This window comes from Physeter macrocephalus, unplaced genomic scaffold, assembly GCF_002837175.3.
Source record: "Physeter macrocephalus isolate SW-GA unplaced genomic scaffold, ASM283717v5 random_95, whole genome shotgun sequence".
Taxonomy (NCBI): Eukaryota; Metazoa; Chordata; class Mammalia; order Artiodactyla; family Physeteridae; genus Physeter; species Physeter macrocephalus.
In genome coordinates this window covers 76,351-102,524 of record NW_021145390.1, presented here as the reverse complement: position 1 = coordinate 102,524, position 26,174 = coordinate 76,351, and the positions used below count along the sequence as shown (strand labels likewise).

The 26,174-nt window shown below is 55.7% G+C and overlaps 1 protein-coding gene across 1 annotated transcript; it reads left to right on the top strand.

Moving 5' to 3' along the window:
• The first annotated feature begins 235 nt into the window (after positions 1–235).
• On the top strand, positions 236–9,958 carry TAMALIN (trafficking regulator and scaffold protein tamalin). Its single transcript, XM_024123115.3, has 8 exons — positions 236–571; positions 2,688–2,737; positions 4,344–4,398; positions 4,504–4,606; positions 5,883–5,976; positions 6,082–6,148; positions 8,077–8,143; positions 8,598–9,958. Exons 1-8 carry the CDS (start codon positions 320–322, stop codon positions 9,107–9,109), a joined length of 1,200 nt encoding a protein of 399 aa, XP_023978883.1. The 5' UTR covers positions 236–319; the 3' UTR covers positions 9,110–9,958.
• Positions 9,959–26,174: the final 16,216 nt, after the last annotated feature.

Genomic DNA, 26,174 nt, shown 5'->3' with positions numbered 1-26,174 from the left:
CCGGGATGCCCTGGACCCCCCCTCCCCTCCGCGGCTAGCTTTTCCCCCCCTATTGAGCGCTCCGGTCCCCAAGAGTTTCCCCAGCCTGGCATGCCTCGGGAGCTGTGGGCGGGGCTCCGGGACAGCGGCGGCGGTGGGGGGGGCTCGGGGGGGCGGAGCCGGCCGTGCGGGGGGCGAGGCCCCGCGAGGCCGCTCCCCGCCTGCCCCGCTCCCCGAGCGTATAAAGGGAGGCGACACACCACCCTCCCGGCTGGCATCCCCGAGTCGCCGCCTGCCCCGCCGCGCGGAGCTAGCGCCGCCTCCGAGGGGCGCCGGAGCCATGACCCTCCGCCGACTCAGGAAGCTGCAGCAGAAAGAGGAGGCGGCGGCCGCCCCAGACCCTGCTGCCCCGGCCCCCGACTCGGAAGCTGCTCCAGCCCCTCCGACCCCGACCCCGGCCTCGGGCCCCCCTGCCGCAGCCGCCAGCCCTGGGACCCCCGGGGACGAGCTGTACGCGGCGCTGGAGGACTATCACCCTGCCGAGCTGTATCGCGCGCTCGCCGTGTCCGGGGGTACCCTGCCTCGCCGAAAGGTGCGTATGCCCCCCAACTCCCGCGGCCCCCCTCTCGGCTCTCGGTACCCTCCGGGGTCCCTTCCTCAGGACCCGCGCAACCCGCAGCAGCCCCCATTCGCGCCTGCCGACCCCCACACCATTCTCCTGGGGCCCCCGAGTCCCCCCATTCCTCCCCAGCCCGCTGATCCCCCACGGACACGTTCAGATCCTGCTGGGTCCCCTCGACCCTATGCTCAGAAGGAGCAATCCCCCATACCCGCGACCCCGGCTCCACGCCGCCCCCGACCTGGCAGATCTCCACTCCCCATGCGCCCCCGCCCCGTCTCGCTGCTCTCCTTCCTGCCGCCTGCCCAGGTCCCCTTCCCCTCGCCCCAGCTGGTCTTCGGCCACCCCCGAGCCCCGCCTCCCCGCTCCCAGGCGTCTCGAGGTCCCCAGGACGCCTCGCCCGGGCTCCTCCTGTGGGAGCGGGGAGGCCTCGGGCTGGGGTCCCGCCGCTCGCCCAGTCAAGTTGAGAGTCCGCGGGTTCCGCGTGGGGAGGGGGGCGGCGGACGCACCGCGTGCCTTCTAGCGGGGGAAGTGCGTGCGGCGCCGCCGACCCTTCCGAGGGGACGCCCGGATTCCTGAACTCGGGGCCTGCCGCCTTGCCCTGCGTCTGAGGTGCGGGCTCGAGGGCACCGCTGCCTGGAAGTCAGCCGCGACCGGACGCGGTGGGAGGGGTCGCAGGGCGCCCGCGGGGCAGGAAGGATGCGGGCCGCGCCCGCCCTTTGAGTCTCCCCCTGCGCAGGGCTCTTCCTCTGGCCTGAGGGGGACCCGAGCACTCAGAAAGGGGAACTCAAGACCCAAGTTAGGGAGAAGGGGCTGGTGGCCTTTCCCAGCTCAGCCCCCCCTCCTCTCCCCCTGGCCCCTGGCTCCCCCCAACACAATGAACAGCTTGTTGAGAATTTGCATTTTATGAAAATCGGGTGGAAAGACAAAGGGGTCTCTCTATGCGGCCCAGTCCTTCCTCCCTGGCCCATTTGGGAACTGTCCCCACCCCTGAGGCCAATCTTTGGTTCTGGAGAAGGAGGGCTTCCTTCTCTTCCTGGCCTTGGGGCAGCCTGGGGGGAGGGTTAACGAGGGCACCGACCAGGAAGGCCCTGGGCTGTTTGGGGCACACAGGACAAGGGCTGGTCTGGGACTGGGCTTCTTCCAAGGATCAATAATTTAGGGAGGGAGAGAGACTGCTTTAGTTTCTCAAGGACCCAAAAGAGGTAGGGCCCCTCAGCTCTGTCATCCGCCATGCCCCGCCCCCCCCCAAAAAGAACTCCCAATTTCTCTCCTTAAGTATAGTGAGACTTAAGGACAAGTTTGAGATCCAAGGTTTTGTTTTTTTGTTGTTTTTTTGTTTTTGTCCCAGAAAGCAACAAAATATATGGCAATGTTGAGCGACCCAGGTGGAGCTGGGCACAGTTGGCCACCTGCCGCTGGAATCCATAGTTGGTCCCTGAAACAGTCTACTTTGAGGGAGGAGGCTGGGCCCCTCTGTCCCCTGCCTTTCCACGCTCAGGCTGAGAGTTCAGCTCTCCATACCTGGGCCTCTGACCCCGGCTCCCCCGAGCCACTCTGTGTGAATGAGAAATTAGGAGAGACCTGACCGGCCCAGGGGCCTCTGGAGTGTTTTGATAGGCAAGCCCAGGGACCCCCTGCCCTTCCCTGAATAACATCTGGGAAGAGCCCCTGCTTCAGCTTGTGGGGTCTAGGGGGCCTGAGCCGCCACAGATGTGCACCCTGGGGGTGGAGACTGTTCTATCTAGAGTAATGAAACCCCCTACCCTCCAGGTTGGGAACCAGCACAGGGCGCAGAGGTTCATGCATCTGGAACCCAGGAGACTGTTGTGCCCCCACAGTCCTCCCGGCTGTGGGGATAGAGCTTAGGGAGAGAGCTGTGGAATGGTGCTGATGGTGGCACTCTGCAGATAGCTACCCTGGCACCAGAGTAGGTGTGGAGCTGGGGCCGGACACACAGGCAACAGGAAATGGGGTGCTGGGTCTAGGGCCGGAGCCCAGGTGAGAAACCCCCAAAGGAGGGCTCTCATCATCTGCTCCAGGACAGCTCCCTCTCACCTGCTCCTTCCTGACTCTCCTTCCCACCCAGGGCTCAGGAGTGCGCTGGAAGAATCTCAGCCAGAGTCCTGAACAGCAGCGGTGAGTCACCATTACCCCAGCCCCTGCCCTGGTCCAAAAGGGGGAGGCGCTGGGTTGGGGGCAGCACGACACAGCATCTCAGCCCAGCCAGGGGGAGTCATTCTCCCACCCTTTCAGCACAGCACCCTTGCTAGGAATGAGGGGCAGGTGGAGGTGTGGGCTGTGTGAAGGGGGTGGCAGAGGAAGGAGATAGGGACTTCTGAGTCATCAGGTGCTCCTCAACCCACCCCCAGTCCCTGCCAGTTACCCCTCCCTGGAGAGATCTGGATCTGGGAGGAGGGAAGCAGGAGAAGTCTTCGGGGCTAGCTACCCTGAGCCCTCCCAGCCCAGCAAACTCTGAGGGCCCAAACCATGGCCAAGCTATGTCCAGCTGCTCCAGTCTGCCCCTGCATCCAAAATCTCAGTCCTCTGCTGGTCCCATCCTGTGGTGGCCTCTTAGGAAGGGTCTGAGGTGAGGGCAGAAGTAGGTGCTGACTCAGGCCCCACTCTGCTCGTGTCCCATCCTGATTTGGGCCCGGCTTCTTCCAAAATGGATCAGCAGACTATGGCCCGCCGGCCAGACTGGCCTTGAGCTAAGAGTTGTTTTTATATTTCGAAAGGGTCGTACAAATAAAAACAAAGAACAATATAGGACGGAGGCTGTCAAATAATTTAGGTCTCGGAAAGAAAGGCGAAAATATTTACTGTCTGACCCTTTGCAGAAAAAGTTTGCCAACCCTTCCAGAAAACCAGAGAGCACTGGAGTAGACACAGAAGTCACCCTGCTCCCCGCCCCAATATACGTAGAGGGGGAAAGGCCTGCGTTCAAAGTAGGGAGGAGCTCAGGCTGGGGCTGGGAGTTGCCGCTCAGCATTTGGGGGATATGTGGGTCAGGTTGGGCACTGAGAGGCCTGGGTCTCCAGGGCCTTTCTGAGGCCGTGAGGCTTGAAGGGGCCTTTGCAGGCTGCTTTAACTCTGCCTCTGGCTGGGCGGGAAGGAAGGGGGTGTGGGGGTGGGCAGAGGAAACTCTGGGCTCCCCCAGCAGACGAGAATCTGGAGCTACTCCAGACCATTGTGTCCAGTGGGCAGGCCTGCAGTGCGGGAAGGGGCGGCCTCGAGGCTCCCCTCCCCCCAGCCCTCACATCTGGTGGGCTGGCCTCACCGCAGCTGGGAGGAGCAGCTGTGGTCTGGGCTCAGCCTCGTGACTGGCCTCTGGGGGTGGGGCCAGCCCTCTCCCCAGGGCTCTGGAGCGGACGGTGCTCCAGGCTGTGGCCGAATTTGGGGCCTCAGCTAGGCAGTAAGTAGTCTTCTGGGGCTCACTAGAAAGCTGGGAGTGTGGCTGAAAAACTCAGCTAGTCCATCGGCTCCGGGGGTCAGCCGTTCCAGTGCCTCCCCCACCAGGGGCTGGACTGATGCTGTGTGGCTCCGTGAAGCTGATTTCAGCTGCGAATGGGAAAAGGACATTCTGACAACCTGTGATGAATGTGACTTGTCACTGGAGACAGTGAGCCCTGCCTGGATGTTCCAGAGCAGACTCCCAGCATTAGCGGAGGGCCATGCTATGGGACTGCCAAGCTCCTTTTAATTCTGACAAGTCTTGATGAGATGGCCCCTGTGTCTCCTGCAGGAAAGTGCTGACTTTGGAGAAGGAGGAGAACCAGACCTTCGGCTTTGAGATCCAGGTGGGAGAAGCTGAGTGCAGAGGGAGGGATGGCTTGGGAGGCTGGTCAGACGGACGGATGGATCTCGCCCCACCCCTGGGCTGAGGGTCCCCTTGTTTATTACAGACTTATGGCCTTCACCACCGGGAGGAGCAGCGCGTGGAGATGGTGACCTTTGTCTGCCGGGTTCATGAGTCCAGCCCTGCCCAGCTGGCTGGGCTCACACCAGGTGGGGCATGAACCCGGGACACAGGGCTCTGGGAAAAGGGGTATGACCTTACTCCCAAGCAGAGGGGGTAAGAAATCTCTTCTGAAAACAATTTCCCTTCCTCCTCCTATTTTGAGAAGGCCAGAAAGAAGAATGGATTGGACTTAGGCAAATTTGCCATTTACTGTGTGATGCTGAGCAGTCCCATCTGCAAACTGGGGGCAGTAACATGTCCTCATGTCAGTGTGGTGAGGGAATTCCCTGGGCACAGAGCCAGGGCCTGGTAAATGGCAGGTGTTGCTGCTGCTGTTTTTCCTCCCCCTGGCGATCTGGCAATCCAGCATGGGCAGGAGTTGGGGTGAAACAACTCCATTAGATCTGCTTGATCTTGAGGATCAGGGCCTATCTTGCTCCCAACCTGGCCCCAAACTGGGGTACCCCCCTGGCGATCTGGCAATCCAGCATGGGCAGGAGTTGGGGTGAAACAACTCCATTAGATCTGCTTGATCTTGAGGATCAGGGCCTATCTTGCTCCCAACCTGGGGTACCTGTGATACTTCCTCTAACAAGGAAATGGTGCCACCGGTAGGAGACCCTCCGGATTGGCCAAATCTAGAGTCCCAAGTCCCGGGAAGGGACAGCCGGCGACTGCACAAACTGACCCCCACCCAGTCCTGTCACCATTTCCTTCCCTAAGCCCTTACCTCCCTGCCTATTTAGCAGCAGCCCCTGGTAGCTAAGGGGTATATTGCAACTTTGCAAAGTAGTTTCACATCCACCCTCCCTCCTAATCCCCATGGTAGCCACCGCAGGGGTCCACACCCCCTTTTCCAGATGGGAAGTGGGCCCTCAGAGATGGCGCCTTGCTCTGCCTGAGGTCAGGGGGCTCTGCAGTGGCGCAGGGTATCAGAAGCTGAGGCCTCTTATGCCTGGGGCCAGTGTTAGCTCCTAGCTTGGTGCTACTCACCCTGCCCCCTTCCTGTCTCGGCTGGGTCTCATGACAGCCTGTGGGCTGGACCAAAATAACCAGCTCTGGGGGCAGCCCAGCCTTGCCAGGAGGGCTCAGCCTTTGAGGACAGAGCTTCCTGAGAGTGAGGTGAAGATGTGGGTGTCTGAGGGCCTTGGCCCCCAAGCTGGGGTGCCGGGCCTGGACAAGATCTCCCCAGAACCATGACTGGGAGTAGGGAGTTCAGGAGAATTTTGTGGGGTTATTACCCCTACCCTTTCTGGCGAAGGTGGCGTGGAATTCTTCCACATGCCCCGTGGAGCAGATTCTGATCCCCTCTCTGCCTGGCAGGGGACACCATCGCTAGTGTCAACGGCCTGAACGTGGAAGGCATCCGGCATCGGGAAATTGTTGACATCATTAAGGCGTCTGGCAACGTTCTCAGGTACGTCCAAGTGCCGCGGTCCCTGAGGGATTCCTGAGCTCAGCTTCTCTCAGTGTTTCCCTACCCTGTGGGCCCACTCAGCCTTTGATTCCCCAACCTCCTCAGACTGGAAACTCTGTATGGGACATCAATTCGGAAGGCGGAACTGGAGGCTCGTCTGCAGTACCTGAAGGTAAAGCTGCACAGATAACATCCAGTCGCCACCCTCCTCTTCCCAAGCCCTTGCCCCTACCGGCCCCACTGATTTTTAGGGGTAGTTTATCTGCTTGGACCTCCTTTTATTTTATTTTATTTATTTATTTTTTTGCAAACTGGGGGCAGTAACATGTCCTCATGTCAGTGTGGTGAGGGAATTCCCTGGGCACAGAGCCAGGGCCTGGTAAATGGCAGGTGTTGCTGCTGCTGTTTTTCCTCCCCCTGGCGATCTGGCAATCCAGCATGGGCAGGAGTTGGGGTGAAACAACTCCATTAGATCTGCTTGATCTTGAGGATCAGGGCCTATCTTGCTCCCAACCTGGCCCCAAACTGGGGTACCTGTGATACTTCCTCTAACAAGGAAATGGTGCCACCGGTAGGAGACCCTCCGGATTGGCCAAATCTAGAGTCCCAAGTCCCGGGAAGGGACAGCCGGCGACTGCACAAACTGACCCCCACCCAGTCCTGTCACCATTTCCTTCCCTAAGCCCTTACCTCCCTGCCTATTTAGCAGCAGCCCCTGGTAGCTAAGGGGTATATTGCAACTTTGCAAAGTAGTTTCACATCCACCCTCCCTCCTAATCCCCATGGTAGCCACCGCAGGGGTCCACACCCCCTTTTCCAGATGGGAAGTGGGCCCTCAGAGATGGCGCCTTGCTCTGCCTGAGGTCAGGGGGCTCTGCAGTGGCGCAGGGTATCAGAAGCTGAGGCCTCTTATGCCTGGGGCCAGTGTTAGCTCCTAGCTTGGTGCTACTCACCCTGCCCCCTTCCTGTCTCGGCTGGGTCTCATGACAGCCTGTGGGCTGGACCAAAATAACCAGCTCTGGGGGCAGCCCAGCCTTGCCAGGAGGGCTCAGCCTTTGAGGACAGAGCTTCCTGAGAGTGAGGTGAAGATGTGGGTGTCTGAGGGCCTTGGCCCCCAAGCTGGGGTGCCGGGCCTGGACAAGATCTCCCCAGAACCATGACTGGGAGTAGGGAGTTCAGGAGAATTTTGTGGGGTTATTACCCCTACCCTTTCTGGCGAAGGTGGCGTGGAATTCTTCCACATGCCCCGTGGAGCAGATTCTGATCCCCTCTCTGCCTGGCAGGGGACACCATCGCTAGTGTCAACGGCCTGAACGTGGAAGGCATCCGGCATCGGGAAATTGTTGACATCATTAAGGCGTCTGGCAACGTTCTCAGGTACGTCCAAGTGCCGCGGTCCCTGAGGGATTCCTGAGCTCAGCTTCTCTCAGTGTTTCCCTACCCTGTGGGCCCACTCAGCCTTTGATTCCCCAACCTCCTCAGACTGGAAACTCTGTATGGGACATCAATTCGGAAGGCGGAACTGGAGGCTCGTCTGCAGTACCTGAAGGTAAAGCTGCACAGATAACATCCAGTCGCCACCCTCCTCTTCCCAAGCCCTTGCCCCTACCGGCCCCACTGATTTTTAGGGGTAGTTTATCTGCTTGGACCTCCTTTTATTTTATTTTATTTATTTATTTTTTTGGCTGCATTGGGTCTTCGTTGCTGCGCGCGGGCTTTCTCTAGTTGCAGCGGGTGGGGGCTACTCTTCATTGCCGTGCGCGGGCTTCTCATCGCATTGGCTTCTCTTGTTGCGGGGCACGGGCTCTAGGCGTGCAGGCTTCAGTAGTCGTGCCTCGCAGGCTCTAGAGCGCAGGCTCAGTAGTTGTGGCGCACGGGCTTAGCTGCTCGGCGGCATGTGGTGTCTTCACAGACCAGGGCTGGAATCCGCGTCCCCTGCATTGGCAGGCGGATTCTTAACCACTGCACCACCAGGGAAGTCCTGAACCTCCTTTTAACCTTAAGGTTTCTTCTATGTACTCCCTGATCCCTCAGTCTGTACCCACCTCCTGCTAGTTTCTTGCTAGCTCCCGACAGTGAGGCGGGGGGTGTCTCTTACAGCAAACCCTGTATGAGAAGTGGGGAGAATACAGGTCCCTAATGGTGCAGGAGCAGCGGCTGGTGCACGGTGAGTAGATTAGGGGTGTGAAGGGCCACTTGCACCCCTACTGATACCCCCATTCCTGCTTCCCCCTCAGAACTAGTGGGTTACTTCCCACTGCAAAGTGAAGAAAGGTTTGTTGAGCTACTACTTTGGGTACAATGCTGCCCCAGGCTGATGCACACACAGTTTTAGTTTATTCTCACAATTGTCCCTTGAAGGAGTACAAGATAGTACCATCTCCATTTTACAGATGGGAACAGGAAGGCTCCAAGAGTTTGTTTCAGACCCCTTCCGTGGCTCTTGTGTCATAAGTGATCCTCATAAGGATCTGAGTGTATAATTCCTGTTTTACAGACAAGAGAAGTGAGGTTCAAGGTTGTGACTTGCCCAAGGGCCACACAGATGGTCAACAGGAAGGAGCTGAGGTCTCCTACCCGTGCCCTCTGACGGCCCTCCCTCGTGTCTTCTGCCCCGGCAGGCCTCGTGGTGAAGGACCCGAGCATCTATGACACGCTGGAGTCCGTGCGCTCCAGCCTGTACGGTGCGGGCCTGCTCCCGGGCTCACTGCCCTTCGGGCCTCTGCTGGCCGCCCCCGGGGGCTCCCGCGGCGGCGCGCGGCGGGCCGGGGTCGACGCGGATGACGCCGTCTACCACACGTGCTTCTTCGGGGGCGCTGAACCGCCTGAGCCTCCGCCGCCCCCGCCCCCTGCGCGCGCGCACGGCCCGGGTCCCGCCGACGCTTCGGCCCCGGGGCCCCGGGCGGTGCTGAGCCGCAGCGCCAGCGTGCGGTGCGCGGGCCCCGGGGGCGGCGGCGGCGGCGGCGGCTGCGGCGGCGTGGGCGCGCCGAGCGCTCTCTGGACTGAGGCCCGCGAGCAGGCCCTGTGCGGCCCCGGCCTGCGCAAAACCAAGTACCGCAGCTTCCGCCGGCGGCTGCTCAAGTTCATCCCCGGACTCAACCGCTCCCTGGAGGAGGAGGAGAGCCAGCTGTAGGGGCGGGGGCGGGCGGGGGAAGGTATTTATTTATTTATTCTTTCCAGCCAGTGCAAAAAGGGGGCGGGGGCGGGCGCCTGGCCGCGGAGACTCCGGGAGCCCGAGGCGGCGGGAGAGGGTCCTTGCCAGCCCCAGCTGGCTTGCCTTCCTGGCTGTGCAGAGTGGTGAATGAACCCGAGCCCCAGGCCCCTTTACTCCTCCCCAAAACCACAGTGGGAGGTGGGCACGGGAGAACTAGGCGAGCTCGGGGTTGGGAGAGGTTCGGGGGCCAAAGATGGGGCGTGCCATCCTACATCTGGGTCAGTAGTGCCTTGTGGGGTGTCCAAGAAAACCCCTTCTCCGGGTGAGAGGACCCTGTCCCACGAAGCCCTCTCCTCAGTTTTACTTGCTCCCCACCCTTGGCCTTGGGGAGAAATGGCCTATGCCCAGTCGTTTCCCCATCCCCCGACAGACATAGTTCCAGTTAACCAGCGCTGGTCCCCCTCCCTCCCAGCCTTGACCCCTAAGGGCTTGGCCCCTCCCAGGAGCCTGTAACTAAGTGGGGTCTTGCCCGGCAGGGGTCCTGCGTCCTCTGCCCCTTGGGGGACAGGAATGGGCATGTCTGGGGGGATGGGGGCAGCACAGACTGTTCCACCGTTTTGCATATTGTTGCTTCTGAACCACAGACTGTATAAAATCGACGGTTTTTTGCATCTGTGTCAGTGTGGTGACTGCCTGAGGGGGAGGATTGGGCTCTGGGCTCGGGCAAGCTCTGACTCCACCACCCCGCCCCCCAGCGCGCGCGCACACACACACACACACACACACACACACACACACACACACTATCTCTCTCTCTCTCTCTCTCTCTCTCTCTCTCTCTCTCTCTCTCTGTAAGCACCCTGAGGGCACACACACTCTCTCTCTCTCTCTCTCTCTCTCTCTCTCTCTCTCTCTCTCTCACTCACTCACTCACTCACTATATTTTACATCTTATTTGCTCGGAGCCTGCAGCCAGGGAAACAGACTGGGAGAGTTTAACTTACATGTATGGGCCTGAACTAGAGGCCCCATACCCCTTCAGAACTTGGGCCTCGTGTTTAATGTATCTAGAACTTCCCTCCCCAAATACCACAACTGGTGGGGTCAAGGCTCCTCTATACTTCTTAACTATCCTTGTGTAAACAACTGCTTGGCACCCTTTCTCCCAGGGGTCTGGGGTCTCCTGCTTAGGAGACCTTAGCCATCACCCACGCAACCTGTGACAGGCCCAATCACTGGTCACTCATTGCTCTAGAACTCCTCAAAGGCTTCCCATCACTCCTAGAATAAGATTCCAACTCTTACGCAGGGATATCTGACTCCTGCCTGCCTCATTTTCTTGCCTCCCCTTTCGCTCCCTGCTCTGGCCACTTTGCCCACAGTACACTTCAGATGCCCTGCCCTTGGGGTCTCTGCACTTGCTCTGTCCATAGCTGACTCCTTTGGTACTCAGCTTGGCCTCCCCAAGGCTGTCCCATCTGGTCTAAAATACTGTCACACCCTCTGCTTTGATAGAGCCTTGTTTTATTTACATCATACTACTCATCCCCGTCTGCAACTGTCTCGACCCAGATGGGTTTTGGTTTTTGCCTGGCTCCCTTCCACATTAGGATGTACACTCCATACAGCAGGACTCAGGGACCTCTCCTGTCTTACTCACTGCATTATTTCTTTCCCAACGCTAGCACATAATAGAGCCTCGATAAATACAGTGTGTGCTCAAAGCATCTTCAAGAGGTGGTCACCACCTTCTTTGAGGTGACCCGGGGCAAGTGACCTGTCCAGGGTCACACAGAAAGTAAGTGGCAGAGTTGGGCCTGAGTTTTGAGCCTCTTGAGCCAGCGCTCCTCCCTGGCAGTAATCAACACACAAGGGGTGGTTCTGAGAGGTCTAAGTGGCACCAGGCAGGCCTCTCCCTCCTGCACCACCGCACTTGCCTCCTGAATGGCTCCCTGCTTCCTCTCTCACCCCTGGACCACCCCTTCACACAGCAGTTAGAGTGATCTTTCCAAAAAGGAAATTGGGTCACAACCCTTCTCAGCTTAAAACCCATTATGGTTTCCCCTGGAATAAAAAAATAAAATCCAAACTCTTTATCATGGCCTAGCCATAATGTGTTGTCCCTCTGGGCAGACAAATTACAAAAACGCATCCCTTCCTGTGGGTTGACGGCACCCACACGGGCCCAACAATTTGGCAGCTGCGAGCCTCTGTGCAGTGCACAACCTCTGCGACTATACTGGGATGCCCTGCCCGAGGCTCTCCAGGATCTGGGCCCTGCCGTTCTCTTCAAGCGCAAATCGTTTCTCCTCCTATGTCACTCATCATATTTAAGCCACACTATTCTTTCTAGTCCTGTTCTCAAACATGCCAAGCTCTTTCCTGCCTCTGGCCTTTGCCCATACTGTTCCCTCTGCCTGGAAGTCTTTGCAAAACTGATTCCTCCATTCTCAGATCTCATCTTAAACATCACCTCCTTAAAGAGGTGTTCCTGATCTGATCAGAAGTTCCCTGTCCCCATTATTCTTTTTTTTTTTTTTTTTTTTTTTTTTGTGGTACGCGGGCCTCTCACTGTTGTGGCCTCTCCCGTTGCAGAGCACAGGCTCTGGACGCGCAGGCTCGGCGGGGCTCACGGGCCCAGCCGCTCTGTGGCATGTGGGATCTTCCCGGACCAGGGCACGAACCCGTGTCTCCTGCATCGGCAGGCGGACTCTCAACCACTGCGCCACCAGGGAAGCCCCTGTCCCCATTATTCTTTATCTTGAGCCCTCTATTTTTCTTTCCTTATAGCACTTACTCCCAATTGGTAATTTTACTGACTTCTTTTGTATCTGCCTTTTGCCTTTCTAAGACAGGAAAGTCAGCTGTGTTACACTGTACCTCCAGGGACTAACACAGCCTAGCACATGGCAGGTGCTCAATATACGGGAATGCTTCCTTGGGGCCAGCTCTGCACCGGGGTGACCACAACCTACCCACCTCTCAGCCCTGGAGGGTGGGGTGGGGAGGCCCCTGCCCTGCTCCATCTGTAGCTGGCATCTGTGGGCCCTTCTCACCAAATCCCTTCGGGGCTGGGTGTCGGCTCCAGCCAGGGCACCTGCACCTGGCTGCCCTGCCCTCCCTGGTCCTGGGGAGGGAGGACATTTGATTAAGAAAATGGACCTTCCCCAAGCTCCCTGTTTGAACAGCTGCTCTGCAGTGATGACAAACAGCAGCTCCCAGGGACTCAGGTCTAGGGGAGGGGACCTCTCGCACCTTTGTTCCCAGAGCCCCCAGCTGCCAGGAGACCAGCTGCCTGGGCATAGCCTAGCACATTCCTGGGAGTGGGGGGCTGCCAGGGCCTCCCTGGCTTTCTCCTCCCAGAATAGATTCCCAGCCCCTCTCTTACCAGCCTGTTCCTCCCCTCCCCCACCAAGCAGCTAGTGTTGGCAGTGATGTCAGCACCGCTTACCCAGGCTGAAGGGGGGCTCCTGGCCGGCCGTGTGCACTCCGAGGAGAGTGAGGGGGTGCCCAGGGTGGGGCTGGATCCCACCTCTCAGCTGACGGAATGACGGCACCAGCACAGCAGCCTCCTGCCGTGTAGGTGGGTGACAGGGAGTGACTAATGTGAGAGCTGTGATGCTAAAAATTAACCCAGGGATCGTGTTTGGTGGAGGGGTGGGGGTGGATGGGAAAGGAGCAGGGACTCAGAATATTGTGTGGTCGGTATTCCCCCTGCCCTGCCTCCCCTCCTTCCCCTCCCACCAGCCTCCTGGTCCTCTCAAAGCCTCAGGGGACTCTGTGGGAGCCCTTCCCCCTCCCCAGGCCATAAGGGGCCCCTACTAATTCCAGGAAGGAGGAGAGTGGATGCCACCCCAGGTCTCATGCATGGTAGACTGAGGACACAGCCCTGCAGATGGAGTTCAGATCTGAGGTCCCCACAGAGCCCTGCATCTGCCCCATCCCCTCAGCATGGTGGCTGCATGGCCCTGAGTCCCCTGCTTTGTCCCCCTCTGCCCAGGCCAGAGCTCTGCCCAGGGGCGGTGGGGGGAGCGGAAGCAGCCAGTGCACAGAGACAAGGGCAGGTTCCTGACAGCAGGCTGGAGGTGGGGAACAGTGGGGGTGGCAGCTGTCTTGAAGGAAAGGACAGGAGACTGGCTCCCAGAGCATCACCTAGGTACCAGCACTGTGCTAAGCATGTCCACATCCATCACCTCACTTAGGCCTCACAGCATATCTGACAGCCCATTCTACAGATGAAGAAACTGAGGATTAGAGAGGATAAGGTAGCACAGCTGGTACCTGCTTGAGCAGCATTCTCTCAGATCTGTCTGTCTCTAGAGCCTAGACTGGGGAGAGGGAAGTCTTCCTGGAGGAAGGAGTGTGAGGACAGGGTCAAGGTGGTAAGGCACCATTTCGAGGAATTGAACCTCCAAAGCTGTAAGACTCACTTGTGGGGAGCAAGGTGGGAGCACGGAGGGTAAATGAAAGGTGGGACCTGAGAGAGCAGGGTCTGAGGTGTACCAGACAGCAAAAGGAGGAGGAGATCAGGTCCACAGGGATCAAGGCTCCTGGATGTGGGTGCTGTCCTGGAGTGAGGTGGGGAGGGGCTCTTGGCACTGGGTTCTGGGGGGTCACAAAAGAACTTGGGTTTAGAGAAGTGCTTTGTGGACACACATAAGAAAACCTGTTAGAAGGAGGGAACCTATAAACACTCCTGTTTTGCCTGGAAACAAAACCAGAGAACGTGAGCTGAACGGCAGCAGGAGGGGAAAAGGTGAGACAGTAGAAGACACTTTCTGCTCACCAGTCCGTCACTCATGAAGCTGGGGAAGTGAGAAGGGCTGTGGGACTCTCCAAGTGTCGGGAGAAACGTCAGGCTGTCGAGTTGGGAGCCTGCCTGGTCCTGCATTGATGGCTGGATGGGATGACCTAAAGGAGGGAGTGATCGGCCGAGAGAAGTGAGAGAGAAAGGGCAAGGGACCAAGGAAGATTCCTCAGAGAGTAAGATAGCCAAGAGATGAGACAGACGCTGGAGAACAGAGCAGGTGCGCCTGACCCCTGGTGGTGACCTCAGAACACTGCACCTGTCAGCCCTGAGCTCGCGAAACAGGGTGGGGCAGAAGTAGCGTCCTCCCCTCAGCCAACATGCTGTGAAGACAGTCCCCCACCTTCGAGCCCACCTCTTCAGCCATGCTCCCACGCCCTTACAAGGCGGGGCCTCCTCGGAACCACACAACCCATCTGAAGCTCTCGGACACCATTCCTGGGCCTGGTAATGCGTGGGCATTCAAAAAACACTGAAGGCGCTTCCCTGGTGGTGCAGTGGTTGAGAGTCCGCCTGCCGATGCAGGGGACAAGGGTTCGTGCCCCGGTCCGGGAAGATCCCACATGCCGCGGAGCGGCTGGGCCCGTGAGCCATGGCCGCTGAGCCTGCGCGTCCGGAGCCTGTGCTCCGCAACGGGAGAGGCCACAACAGTGAGAGGCCCGCGTACCGCAAAACAAACAAAAAACACTGAAGGCAGGTATGTCTGAAGGGAGTGAAGAATGAATTCAGAACTTTTAAGTTATCCAACTCCCATGATTTCAACCAGCTTACCTTCTCTGCAGGGAACTCTGCATGGTCTGGAGGCTCCGGGACTGGAGTGGGAGCGGGGAGAGGGGAGGAAGCACAGCTGCTAAACTGCAACACAAAGAATTGCTGCTATAAGGGACACCTCCTAAATGGCAGCGAATTTTCTGTTCCTGGAGTTTAGCCTTTCAGTAGAGAACACATAAATCTATGCGAAAAGTAAAGATTATGCAAATACTGCCCCTCTTTCCCCACTGCTTCCCTAAAGAGTCACTAACAGGGCCCCCTCCAACACACACAGCTGGCCAGTCCATCCAGCAACTCCCTTCCCCCACCAGAGTGACTGGCCACCCAGGTCGCACTTTCAGCTTTCTCCAAATTTCACCCTGATTGAAGGCCCAGATCAAGCCCCACTAGTGCTGAGGAACATGGTCTCTGGTTAAGTGAATGAAAGACCAGTGGTTACCAACTATAGCAACAAATCGCCTGGGGGAACATTTGACCAAAGATAGGACCCTACTCCTCCCCATAAGATTGTTTTTTCTTTTTTTTTTTTGGCTGCATTGGGTCTTCGTTGCTGCACGCGGGCTTTCTCCAGTTGCGGAGACTATCCTTCGTTGCGGGCTCGGCCTTCTCATTGCCGTGGCTTCTCCTGTTGCGGAGCACGGGCTCTAGGCGCAGGGGCTTAAGTAGCTGTGGCTCCGTGGGCTCTAGAGCGCAGCCTCAGTAGTTGTGGCTCACGGGCTTAGTTGCTCCGCGGCATGTGGGATCTTCCCCGACCAGGGATCGAACCCGTGTGTCCTGCATTGGCAGGCGGATTCTTAACCACTGCGCCACCAGGGAAGTCCCCCCCATAAGATTCTGATTCGGGAGTTCTGGGTCGGGGCTGGAGCATCAGGATTTTTTAAATCACCCCAGACCCTCAATAAGGGTTTATTGACTGGCTGTTGAATGAAGATGATTCCCGAGGCCTCTGAGCTCCCTCCCACCTAGAACCTTGGCACTCCAAATACTGACTGAACTCAGGCCCCCCCTGAGGTCCTGTCATCCGTGTCATCCTCCGGGAGCTGAGGGCCTGAGCCTCCCACTGGCACAGAAACACTTTCTGCTTCACGGTGTAAGTTTTGGGATGTGTGGTGGCCACTCCCTTGCCTCCGCCCCCTCCCCCCCAAATTGGGAGCTCTTGGGGAGCAAGGAGAGCCCACTGGACACATCTATGTCCCCGCCTTGGTTGGAGTGGGGCATAGGGACACGACACGGGTATCAGGACCTGCTGGCTGACTGGGTGTAGCCAATGGTCGGGGGCGGGGGGGAGGCGAGAGGAGTCTGGGACTGAGCGGGGTTCATGTCTAGACCAGCAGTTGGGGTCAGCAGGGGGAGATCAGACTGGTGGTGGTGCTGCGGGGAGCAGCCCCATGAGCTGCCGAGGGGCTTCAGGATTGACCTTCAAGTTCTGGGCTTGGTTGAAATGGGGTGGGGGTGGGAGTGCCACTTCGCCCACCCTGAGGCCGAGCGGCTGAGGGCTGAGTTGCGGAGGCAGGTCCCAGCCAAGGGGTGCGGCCGCCATTAGCTGGGTTGGGGGTGGAGAAGGGGACTCCGGGTTTCGTTTCGCTGGGAGGGAAGCAGGTGGCAAAGCCTGAACGAGTAACCGCCTCCCCGGAGCAGCAAGTCTTGCCGCCTCAGGAAGTCCCACAGCCACGCAGCACCGCCCCCCCCCCCGCCCACGCCGCGACCTTCTCGCTCCACAGCGGCGCGCGGTGCCCCAGCACCCTTGACCCCACTGCGGACGCCCACACCGTCCCGTCCCACCACCCCCGCCCCGCCCCCGGAAGCCTCTCCTGCGGGCCCGCCCTTCATTCCTTGCCCCACGGACCGCAAGACCCTTCAGAATGCGGGGAAAGCGGCCCCTGCGCTCCGCCCAGCTCCCTGGGTCTCGGGGAGGGGCTGTCCCTGCGGGGGGGCGTGGCCCGGGTTGTTTGCAGAGCTTGGGGGCGGTGTCGCCCTCTGCTGGGAAGACCAGGGAATTGCTTTACCTCCGTCGCCGCGTCTTCATTGCCCCCGGGCCACTTATTTTAGGACCTTCCTTGACTTCTCGGCCTTCTCTGTCCTTTCCTTGACCTGACCCTTGCAGGACTCCGACTATGTATATGTCGGTCCTGGTTCCAACTCTGTTACAGGCTGTCTGCGGCAGAGTCGCGGTCTCCCTGAGCCTTGGCTTCCTTCCCTGTGAAATAGCAGTCGTGAAGTCCAAATGCGGGACAGTGAAAGAAGACACTTCGTAAACTGAAAGGGAGCATCTGAGGATGAGCTGTGGTCGTTGTTAAAGCTAAGGGCGTTCTCTCCCGCCTTCTGGAAGGAGAGGCTTAAGTCATCCCTTGGGAGCACCACATTTTGATGCATTGGTTTCCAGTCTTTTCTTTAAAAAATAATATACATGTAATATATATGGTCATATTTGCATTGAATATATTTATTATATAATTCAAATATAATTCTATAATAAACATATATATCGCATATGTGGCCATACTCTGCATGCTGTTTTATGTCCTGTCTTTTTTTTCCCAAGGGTACGAATCATCGTAAAAGCCTGCTTCTGGAAGTCAGACAAACCCGGATTCAAGTCCTTGCTCTGTGACTGTATATTTCCGTCCTTGGGCAAACCGCATAACGTTTACTTTTCTCAGCCTCAGTTTCCTCCTCAGCAAAATGGTAATAATGTCAGGAGTACCCACTTCACAGGCTTGCGGTAAAGCCCTGGGCATAGCCAGCTCAGAACCTGTTAGCCGGTGTTATCGTGCCGCCTGTGTTTTGCGCAGTACTCTTCTCCAGCCGCCTGATTCTCAGAGCACTTATGATGTTCTCCCTTCTCCATGTGCCATAACGGTAAGAAAGGGAGAAATCTCCATCTCCGAGCTTGTCCCACCCTGACACCATTCTTGGCCACGTGGGTCTCATTATTCCTCCAGCCCACCCAGAAAGTCCCCTTCTGGGGCCCTCCAACTCATCCTCGGCCTCCTTAGCTTTTTCTCCGGAAAAGGTCTCCGCCTCCCCTCACTTCCCCGGGGTCCCTGCTACCTTGTTGCCTCCTCAGAGAAGTCTCTTTGACTGTTCCTTCATCATTAGCAGCCTCCAGTCATTCTCTAGACCTGCTCTGTTTTTCTTCATAGCACTTCTCATTACATGGCATTATGTTACATATTTTTTTTGGTCGCGCCTCGGGGCATGCGGGATCCTAGTTCCTCCACCAGGGATCGAACCCGTGCCCCCTGCAGTGGAAGCGGTCAACCACTGGACTGACAGGGAAGTCCTACGTATGTGTTTTAAATTTATTTTATTTAAGTGTAGTTGATTTACAGTGTTTTGTTAATTTCTGCTGTACAGCAAAGTAATTCAGTTATACATATATATACATTCTTTTTCATATTCTTTTCCATTATGGTTTATCACAGAATATTGAATATCATTTCCTGTGCTATATAGTAGGATCTTGTTGTGTATCCATTCCATATATAATAGTTTGCATCTGCTAATCCCAAACTCCCACTCCATCCCTCCTCCACACCCCCGTCCCCACCTGGGCAACCACAAATCTGTTCTCTATGTCTGTGAGTCTGTTTTGCAGATAAGTTCATTTGTTTCATATTTAGATTCCACATATAAGTGATATCGTATGGTATTTGTCTTTCTCTTTCTAACTTACTTCACTTAGTATGATAATCTCTAGGTCCATCCATGTTACTGCAGATGGCATTATTTCATTCTTTTTTATGGCTGAATAGTATTGCATTGTGTATATGATGGCATTCTACCCCTTAAGGGTTTCCATTTGCTTGGAATAATTGAGACTCTTCTAGCAAAATCTCATTGACAACTAATGGGAAGAGAGCAAATATCAGCCCAGTCTTTGACTGGTTTCCTGGAAGGTGGTAATCTGTGGGTCCATGGAAGCCTGTGACTTTGGCTTTTACCTCTCAGAATTTCTTTCATTCTCTCTTTTTTTTTTAATTAATTGATTTATTTTTGGCTGTGTTGGGTCTTCGTTTCTGTGCGAGGGCTTTCTCCAGCTGCGGCGAGCAGGCGCCACTCTTCATCGCGGTGCGCGGGCCTCTCACTGCCGCGGCCTCTCCTGTTGCGGAGCACAGGCTCCAGATGCGCAGGCTCAGTAGTTGTGGCTCACGGGCCCAGTTGCTCCGCGGCATGTGGGATCTTCCCAGACCAGGGCTCGAACCCGTGTCCCCTGCATTGGCAGGCAGATTCTCAACCACTGCGCCACCAGGGAAGCCCCTGTAGGCTTTTTAATGCTGGCCATTCTGACCGGTGTGAGGTGGTACGTCATTGTAATTTTGATTCGCATTTCTCTAATAATTAGTGATGTTGAGCATCTTTTCATGTGCCTGTTGGCCATCTGTAAGTCTTCTTTGGAGAAACGTCTATTTAGGTCTTCTGCCCGTTTTTCGTCTGGGTTGTTTGCTTTTTTGTTACTGAGTTGTATGAGCTGTTTGTATTTTTTGGAACTTAATCCCTTGTTGGTTGCATCATTTGCAAATATTTTCTCCCATTCTGTAGGTTGCTTTTTGTTTTGTTTATGGTTTCCTTTGCTGTACAAAAGCTTATAAGTTTGCATACGTTTTTATCTGTATCTCCCCACTAAATGTATCTCCCTGGAAGGTAGGGAGTTTTTGAGTTTTTTCTCCACCTCTGTGGCTCTTAGGAGACTGCCTGGCACATAGTAGGCCCTGGACAGATTTTTGTGCGAATATGAATAAATCTACCACTTGCCTTTCTTCCTTCAGAGGCAGCAGCCCAGTAGAAGCCACTTCTGTCCAGTAGAGGGCACCACCACACAGCATTTTGGGGTCTCCCAGGGCTGGTACTAGGATGGAGATATTTATAAAGCTCACAGGCCTCTCTCCTCCCACTCTGTGGGCGCTCAGTCAGGCTGGGACCGGAAGCAGGAGGGCCCCCTGTGCTAATCTGCACTGGCAGCGGGGGGCTGGCATGGGCTGGCCGTCTCATCCGGCGTGCTCCGGTGCCCAAGGTTGGAATGCCCTGACTGCTGTCCTGGACACACCCCTTAGCAGCTGAGTCTTCTGGACAGATCACACCTTATTCTGAGCTCTGTAAAATGAGGGCAATGACAGGAGTTGCATGGCTGGCTCCTGGGTTTGCTGTGAAGCCCAAACAGGAATGTGTGTGAAATGTTTTGTGAATGTAAACACCTGGGAATATAATTTACACATGCCTTTATTGGTAGTGGCAGCAGATTAGCAACAAAAGAGGAGAGATTAGAGGGCACTTGCAAGGCTAAGTGAAGGTGGGTTTATGAAGGGGATTAAAATAGTGAAGGAGAAAGAAGTTAAATATAACTACCTTTCAGCAAGAGCTTATTAGGAGCCAAGGCTGAGGCAAGTGATCTCCAAACATTGTCTAATTATAGCCAACACTTAGATGGGGCTGCCCTGTGCCAGGCATTAAGTGCTTTATGTGTAGAAACTCATGGGACCCTTACAATTCAGGGAGATGGGTCGCGTCACGGTCTGCATTCTACACAAGGAAACGGAGGCATGGAGAGCTTAAATAAACTGCCCAAGGCCACACAGATTGGGTGGGATTCAAACCTGAATAATCTGCCTCTTGACAGAATGGGTTCCTAAGCCCTCGTGATCACAAGCACATGGAAAAAGAGATATGATTCTTCATTTCCCATACAGGAAACTGAGGCTCAGCAAGCTGACAAAGCCTGCCCAAAGCCGTGATGGGAACACGTGTATTTGAACCCTGCTTAACCTCCAAGGGATACCTCCCAGTCCCCACCGGAGTCAGGAAAGGGGCTTCGGGGATGGGTAGAGGCATTTGTTAGAGGGGCCAGCAGCAAACACACCTGGCTCTTCCTCTGAGCCTCAGGGGAGGGTGAGAGAACAGAGGCCATGCAGGGCTCAGGGTTGAAGGAGAGGCTGCCTGGTGGCCTCAGGTCCATGGGAGGGAGGAGACTGGGTTATCTTCCAGGCCAGGTTGGCAGGGAGGAAGTGAAAGTGTGCTGGGGGCCACCGGGCTGTCCCCAGTGATTCCACCCAGGCCTGTGAGCTCCTGCCACACACGTCCACATGTGGAACAGGGGCTCTGAGGGGCGGGCCTGATCGTGGGAGGTAGGAGCAGCCCATCCCTTGCCACAAGTGCCCCCAGCTCAGCCCCTGGCTGCCAGCCTGTTACATAAGCTACTCTGTACCCGGAGGCTGGAAATAGCCGTGGCAGGGCCGGGCTGGGCTGGGGGCATGATGAATGGTCTTAAGGCACATCAGCTGACCTCTCCTGAGGTGACCTGAGGGCCTGCCGGCAGCTCAGGTTACCCAGCCCTCTCTGGAAGGAGGCCCTGCCTGTCGTCTGTGACTCTGTGTCTGGACATTTATGGTGCGAGCATCTGAGGGATCGTCCCACTCTCAAGCCCGAGTGGCTGAGGCAGCTCACAGCTACAATGTGCCCACTGCAGCCACCCCGGGTGCTGGGAGCCAGAGCCTCGCCCAGAGAAAGCGTTTTGGAATCTCTGCAGCCAGCACGAGGGAAGGCCGGGATCTCTGCTCCTTGGCATCCTCTGCTCAGGGCCCCAAGAGGAGAGCAAGAGGAGCCAGAGAGATTGGGGGTGGGAAGGGGAATGCCGGAGGCTGCAGGCTCCATTATCCCAGGGCTACACTCCACTCCCACCCCCATGCCTCTATGTCACAGCCCGCTCTGTCACCACACTCCTGGACCCAAGGAGGTGCCCACACACTCTGATGCCCACTGGAAAGGACACAGCCCTCCAGAGACAAGGCACATACACTCCTACTCCTGAGAGCACCTTGGGCAGACTTTCAAAGACCACCCAGGCTGTAGGAGGGTGTTCTCCCAGTGTAGGGTGATCATATGGTAAGAATTATGAGGATGGCTATTCCAGTTCTTAGCCTTTAAGATTCCTACCCCTCAAAAAGAAAAAAAAAAAAAAAAAACCCTCCCTAAAAGTATAGAAATGATTTAAATTACCTAACAGTTAAATCGCCTAATTATTCTCCCCCAAATCCTTCAGTAGAATGGGTACTCCCAGGGAGTTAGGACCTCTTTATTCCGTGACTCCAGAACCCTGTGACAGGTAGGAACCCGCCAACTGGAGAAGGGTGGGAAATTTTACAAAGGAGCAATGGAAGGCTGGTGAGTTGCTTCTCCTGCTTGATGAGATTCCTTGCTCAATGATCAGATATAGACACACACACCCCCCCCACACACACACACACGGCTGCTCTTCTTGGTGCTCAGGTGTGGGGACAGGACCCCCTCCCCAAGCTCCTACAGCAGCTCTCCCTGGAAGGCCCCACCTGTGCCAAGGTGTTGCGCATGCTCTGCTACCCTCCTGTGCGCCTGTGCGTCCTGGATTTCTGAGCCCATGGCATGCGGAGACAGGCCCAAAGTTTGCCAGAGAGCTAAGGGATACCCCACCCCACCCCACCCCACCCCCGCCCACTGCCAGGTAAACCTGTATAGGAAAGGGCTTGGCCTCCCGTGTTCTCCTGCCTGCCTCCCTGTCTCTCCAGGCCCTCCCCTGGGAGTTGTCACTGGTAACCAGAGCTGGATCATCTGGTGAGAGCTGGAGGAGGAGCAGCGTCGCTTGGCAACCTGAATAGCACACAAGATTTGGCTAATCTGGGCTGATCTGGCAGGCCAGTCCCCTCAGAGTCTCCAGGGCAGCCGCCTGCTGGCTAGCAGCAGACCCCCAGAGGAAGACGCTTAAAAACTTCTACCTATTTCCGGGCTTCTCTGGTGGCACAGTGGTTAAGAATCCACCTTCCCGAGCCCTGGTCCGGGAAGATCCCACATGCCGCGGAGCAACTCAGTCCGTGGGCCACAACTACTGAGCCTGCAAGCCACAACTACTGAGCTCGTATGCCACCACTACTGAAGCCCGTGTACCGCAGCAAGAGAAGCCACCGCAATGAGAAGCCTGCGCATCTCAATGGAGACCCAGTGCAGCCAAAAATATATAAAATTTAAAAAAACTTCTACCTATTTTCACTTCAGTAAACCCCAAGTTCTAGGCCAAGGTCTGGGCAGGGAGGACCCTTTGTCTCCCCATCCTCCCTCCACTCCCTCCCTGTCCTGCTCCTCATTCTTGAGCCCCACCTTCCTTCACAACACAGTGAAAAAGCTGCAGACCTCTCTGGGGGTCCTAGCTCTGTTGCAGCCATGAGATTCGAGGCAAATCACTTCACCTCTCTGAACTTCAGACTCTAATCCGGGAGGCAATAGCTAGTGGTTCAATGCATAGACTTGAGGCCACATCAGCCAGGATGCAAATCCACCCTCTACATTTTCTCAGCTGTATGACATTAGGCATGTTATTTAGCCTCTTGGAGCCTCAGTTCTCTCAATACTAAATAGTGCCCACTTGAGAGGGCTGTTGAACGAAGGAAGAAGAAACAAAGCAAGGAAAGTGCTCAGCACAGTGTCTGGCACACAGCCCTCCACGATGCTTTTTCCCACCCCTGGGCTTTCCCACATACTGCCTCTCCCTGGAACACTTGGCCCTTCCCCCCACTCTGTACCTCATCAATATTCCTCAGTTGAAAACTTACTTCCTGAGGAAGGAGAAAAATTACTTCCCTTACCCACCACCCCACTTGTAAATTACAGCTCCACATTAAATATCGCATTGGCACCCTGCAACTCGTTTTCTCTTTACATCGCTTAGTACTTATTTGCAAGATGGTTTAACAGCAGTCTCCACCACTGGGCTGTTAAGTAGGGGTGGAGACAGGGGCTGTGTCTGTTTTGTTCTTTGCTGTGTCCCCAGCGAGAGGGTTGGCCTAGCTGTTCTCCAAAGTACGATCCAGCTTTCTGTATCTCTGTATTTCTTATTTCTTCCTTCTTTTCGTTTCCAAGTTGACTTAATTTTTGCACCATTTCTTAGGTTCACTGAATCTCCAAAGAAGCAGGGTCTAATTGGAAAGATAGCTCAAGAATTAAGGGCGCTTACACTTAATTATACTCTATTCCCCATAGGAGTGGCTGGACCAGATTTGGGATGGAAAGTCGCAAACCAGCCCCCCTACGGAATTCGAGACACGCTTCTTCCTCAGGCCAGGGTCTCCCCACCCTGGCAAAGAGGTCTGTTTGCATACATCAGATCCAAAGGAAGCAAAAGCCCAATGGCTGATTTGCATACGCTCGTGCTATTGGTTGGAAGGGCGGCCCGGTAGCCAATGGTTTGCAGCGGTGTTTACCCAGCCGCGGCTCCGCGCCGCCGGGTGATGCAACGGAATCCCGGCTGGACCCCGTGCTGACTCCCTCGGGTCCGCCTCGTGAGGTAGCGGCTTCCCCGGGCCCCACCCGGCCCACCCCGGCCCGGCGCTGGGCAGCGCGGCCGCCCACGGGAACGCGGCGTGGGGCACTGCCCTGTTTCTTTCGGCCTAGCGTTCCGGTCCCGGCCCCTCTGGGAGGGCCCGCTGGGCCAGATCTGATCTCTGGCGACGTGGAGAGAAATTTGAAAGCAGACAGCAGAGGATTACCAAACTCGACTCCTCTGGGAGTGGATTACCGGCCTCTCACTTCGTAAATCACGCAGTCCTGTAACGTTTTGCATTTGTTTACAATGAGCCTGTTTGATTTTGTAATTAAAAAAATAAGTTACAGAGGATTTCTGTTTGTTTTTAATAAAGAGCCTGGCTTGGATTTAGGAGAAATCTTGACATTAATTCCAGCTCTGTCACTTCCAGCCTCGTGACTTTGGCCACTTTTTCATGTTGGCCCTGATGGCCTTCCATGGCAACTAGGGAAGAGCAAATGTGGAGGCACTTTTAAAAGCTCCCAGCGGGGCCCCTCCTCGTCCTTATGTAATTCAGAGCAAGTACTCTCATCCGGGTTTTGTCCGTAGAAGGCCATGATCCCTGCGACAGCCCCTGGAAGGACCTGTCTTTGTGCCCCCATTTTTTTTTTCCCCTTTAATTGCTCCTAAACCTGGGGAGTGGTGGGAGGACCCCAGCCGGGTATTTCTCCATCTTCAGGATAAGGAAGGGAACCACAAAGGGAATACCCTCCACAGCCCCTCTCCTCACTGAGGGCTGGGGCCTGGACAGGGGCACCCCCTTGACATCCTTTTACCACTGCCCCCAGTGGGCAAGGGTGGAGGTGAGGTGGAGTGGTGTCTCCCTGACTAGGTGAGTTTTTGCTACTTTGAGATGGAAGGGCATATGGGGAACACCACTAAGGGTCTGGTTGATTGTCCTGGGTCCTGGGGCTTTGCACCCCCAGGATCTCAACCCTGCCCCCACCCCACCCCTGTGAACTTTGAGGTCAGTCTTTCTCCTCCATGGGATACCCTCCCTTCTCTCTGCCTTGCCTGGTCCTGTCTCTCCCTTCACACTGTGACCATGTTCGCTTCTTCCAGGGAGGCCTCTTGTGTCCTGCTTCCCCGTCAGACTAGGATCCATCTTTCTGTGGCAAAAATCTTGTCCTTTGCCTTAGGAATTTCCCAGAATGTGGGACAGCACTGGCTGGGATGTCTGTTTTCCCCTCTAGCCCTAGCTCCTGAGCCGTGAAAGGAGTTGACCTTCTCTCCCCTCAGTTTTCCCATCTGCCATGTGGGCTCTGTGGTAGTTCCTGGAATTTGTGTAGAAAGGGGAGAGGCTAAGTTATGAAGGTTCAAGATGGGGCATACAAATTAGAGCACTGGTCTGGGAGTCAGAAGACTGGGGCTGTGGTCCTGGCTTGGCCACTGACTAGCCGGGTCAAGGAGACAACAAGAGGATTGAAATTTACTGGACATCTCTCATGACATAATGAGGTGACATTGCCCTCATCTGTGCAGCTCCTCAAGCCCCCTGATAAACATACCAGCTGGCAAAGCCAGGGTGAGTACTTTGCACATGCAGCTTCAAGACAAAGTCCCAGCCCTGCCTTCCCCCAAATCCTCCTGTGTGGAAATGGCAGGTCTGCTACTATGTGCCAGACTCCTTGCTGCATTCTTATATCTATTATCAAAGATGCATTCTTAACGACAACTCTGTGAGATGGGTATGTCGTTATTCTTTTTTCAAATGAAGAAACTGAAGGCCAGAGAAGGTGAGTAACTTCCCAGAAGTCACATAGTTGGTAATAGTTGGAACCAGTGTCAATCCCAGGCCTCTTGAGCCTATGTTCCTTCCACCATCTCAGTCTGCCACCACGAGCCACAAAGGTGTGTGTGTTTTAGCATTACATATTTTAATATGTTTTTTATTTCATTATAAAACAGGAGAGTATATAATGAAGCCAAGTTGTGCTGAAGTATTTATAGAAGGGAGAGACCTCTGTGGGCTGGAAGCCTTCATGGAAAAACTGGTAACTGAGACGTTTAAAAAATTTTATCCTTCCTGTCCAAATAAATGTATTTCTCCTACACAGGCAAATATTTTTAAAATGTATTTCAAAAGTTAGATTTCTGGAAAAAGAAAAGGAGGAGGTGGGGGTAGTGGCTTCTTTAAAAAG

Coding starts and splice junctions, on each gene's coding strand:
- TAMALIN (XM_024123115.3), top strand. CDS start 320: ATGACCCTCCGCCGACTCAGGAAGCTGCAGCAGAAAGAGGAGGCGGCG. Junction 4,399..4,503: donor CCTTCGGCTTTGAGATCCAG/GTGGGAGAAGCT, acceptor TGTTTATTACAG/ACTTATGGCCTTCACCACCG. Junction 8,144..8,597: donor GGAGCAGCGGCTGGTGCACG/GTGAGTAGATTA, acceptor CTGCCCCGGCAG/GCCTCGTGGTGAAGGACCCG.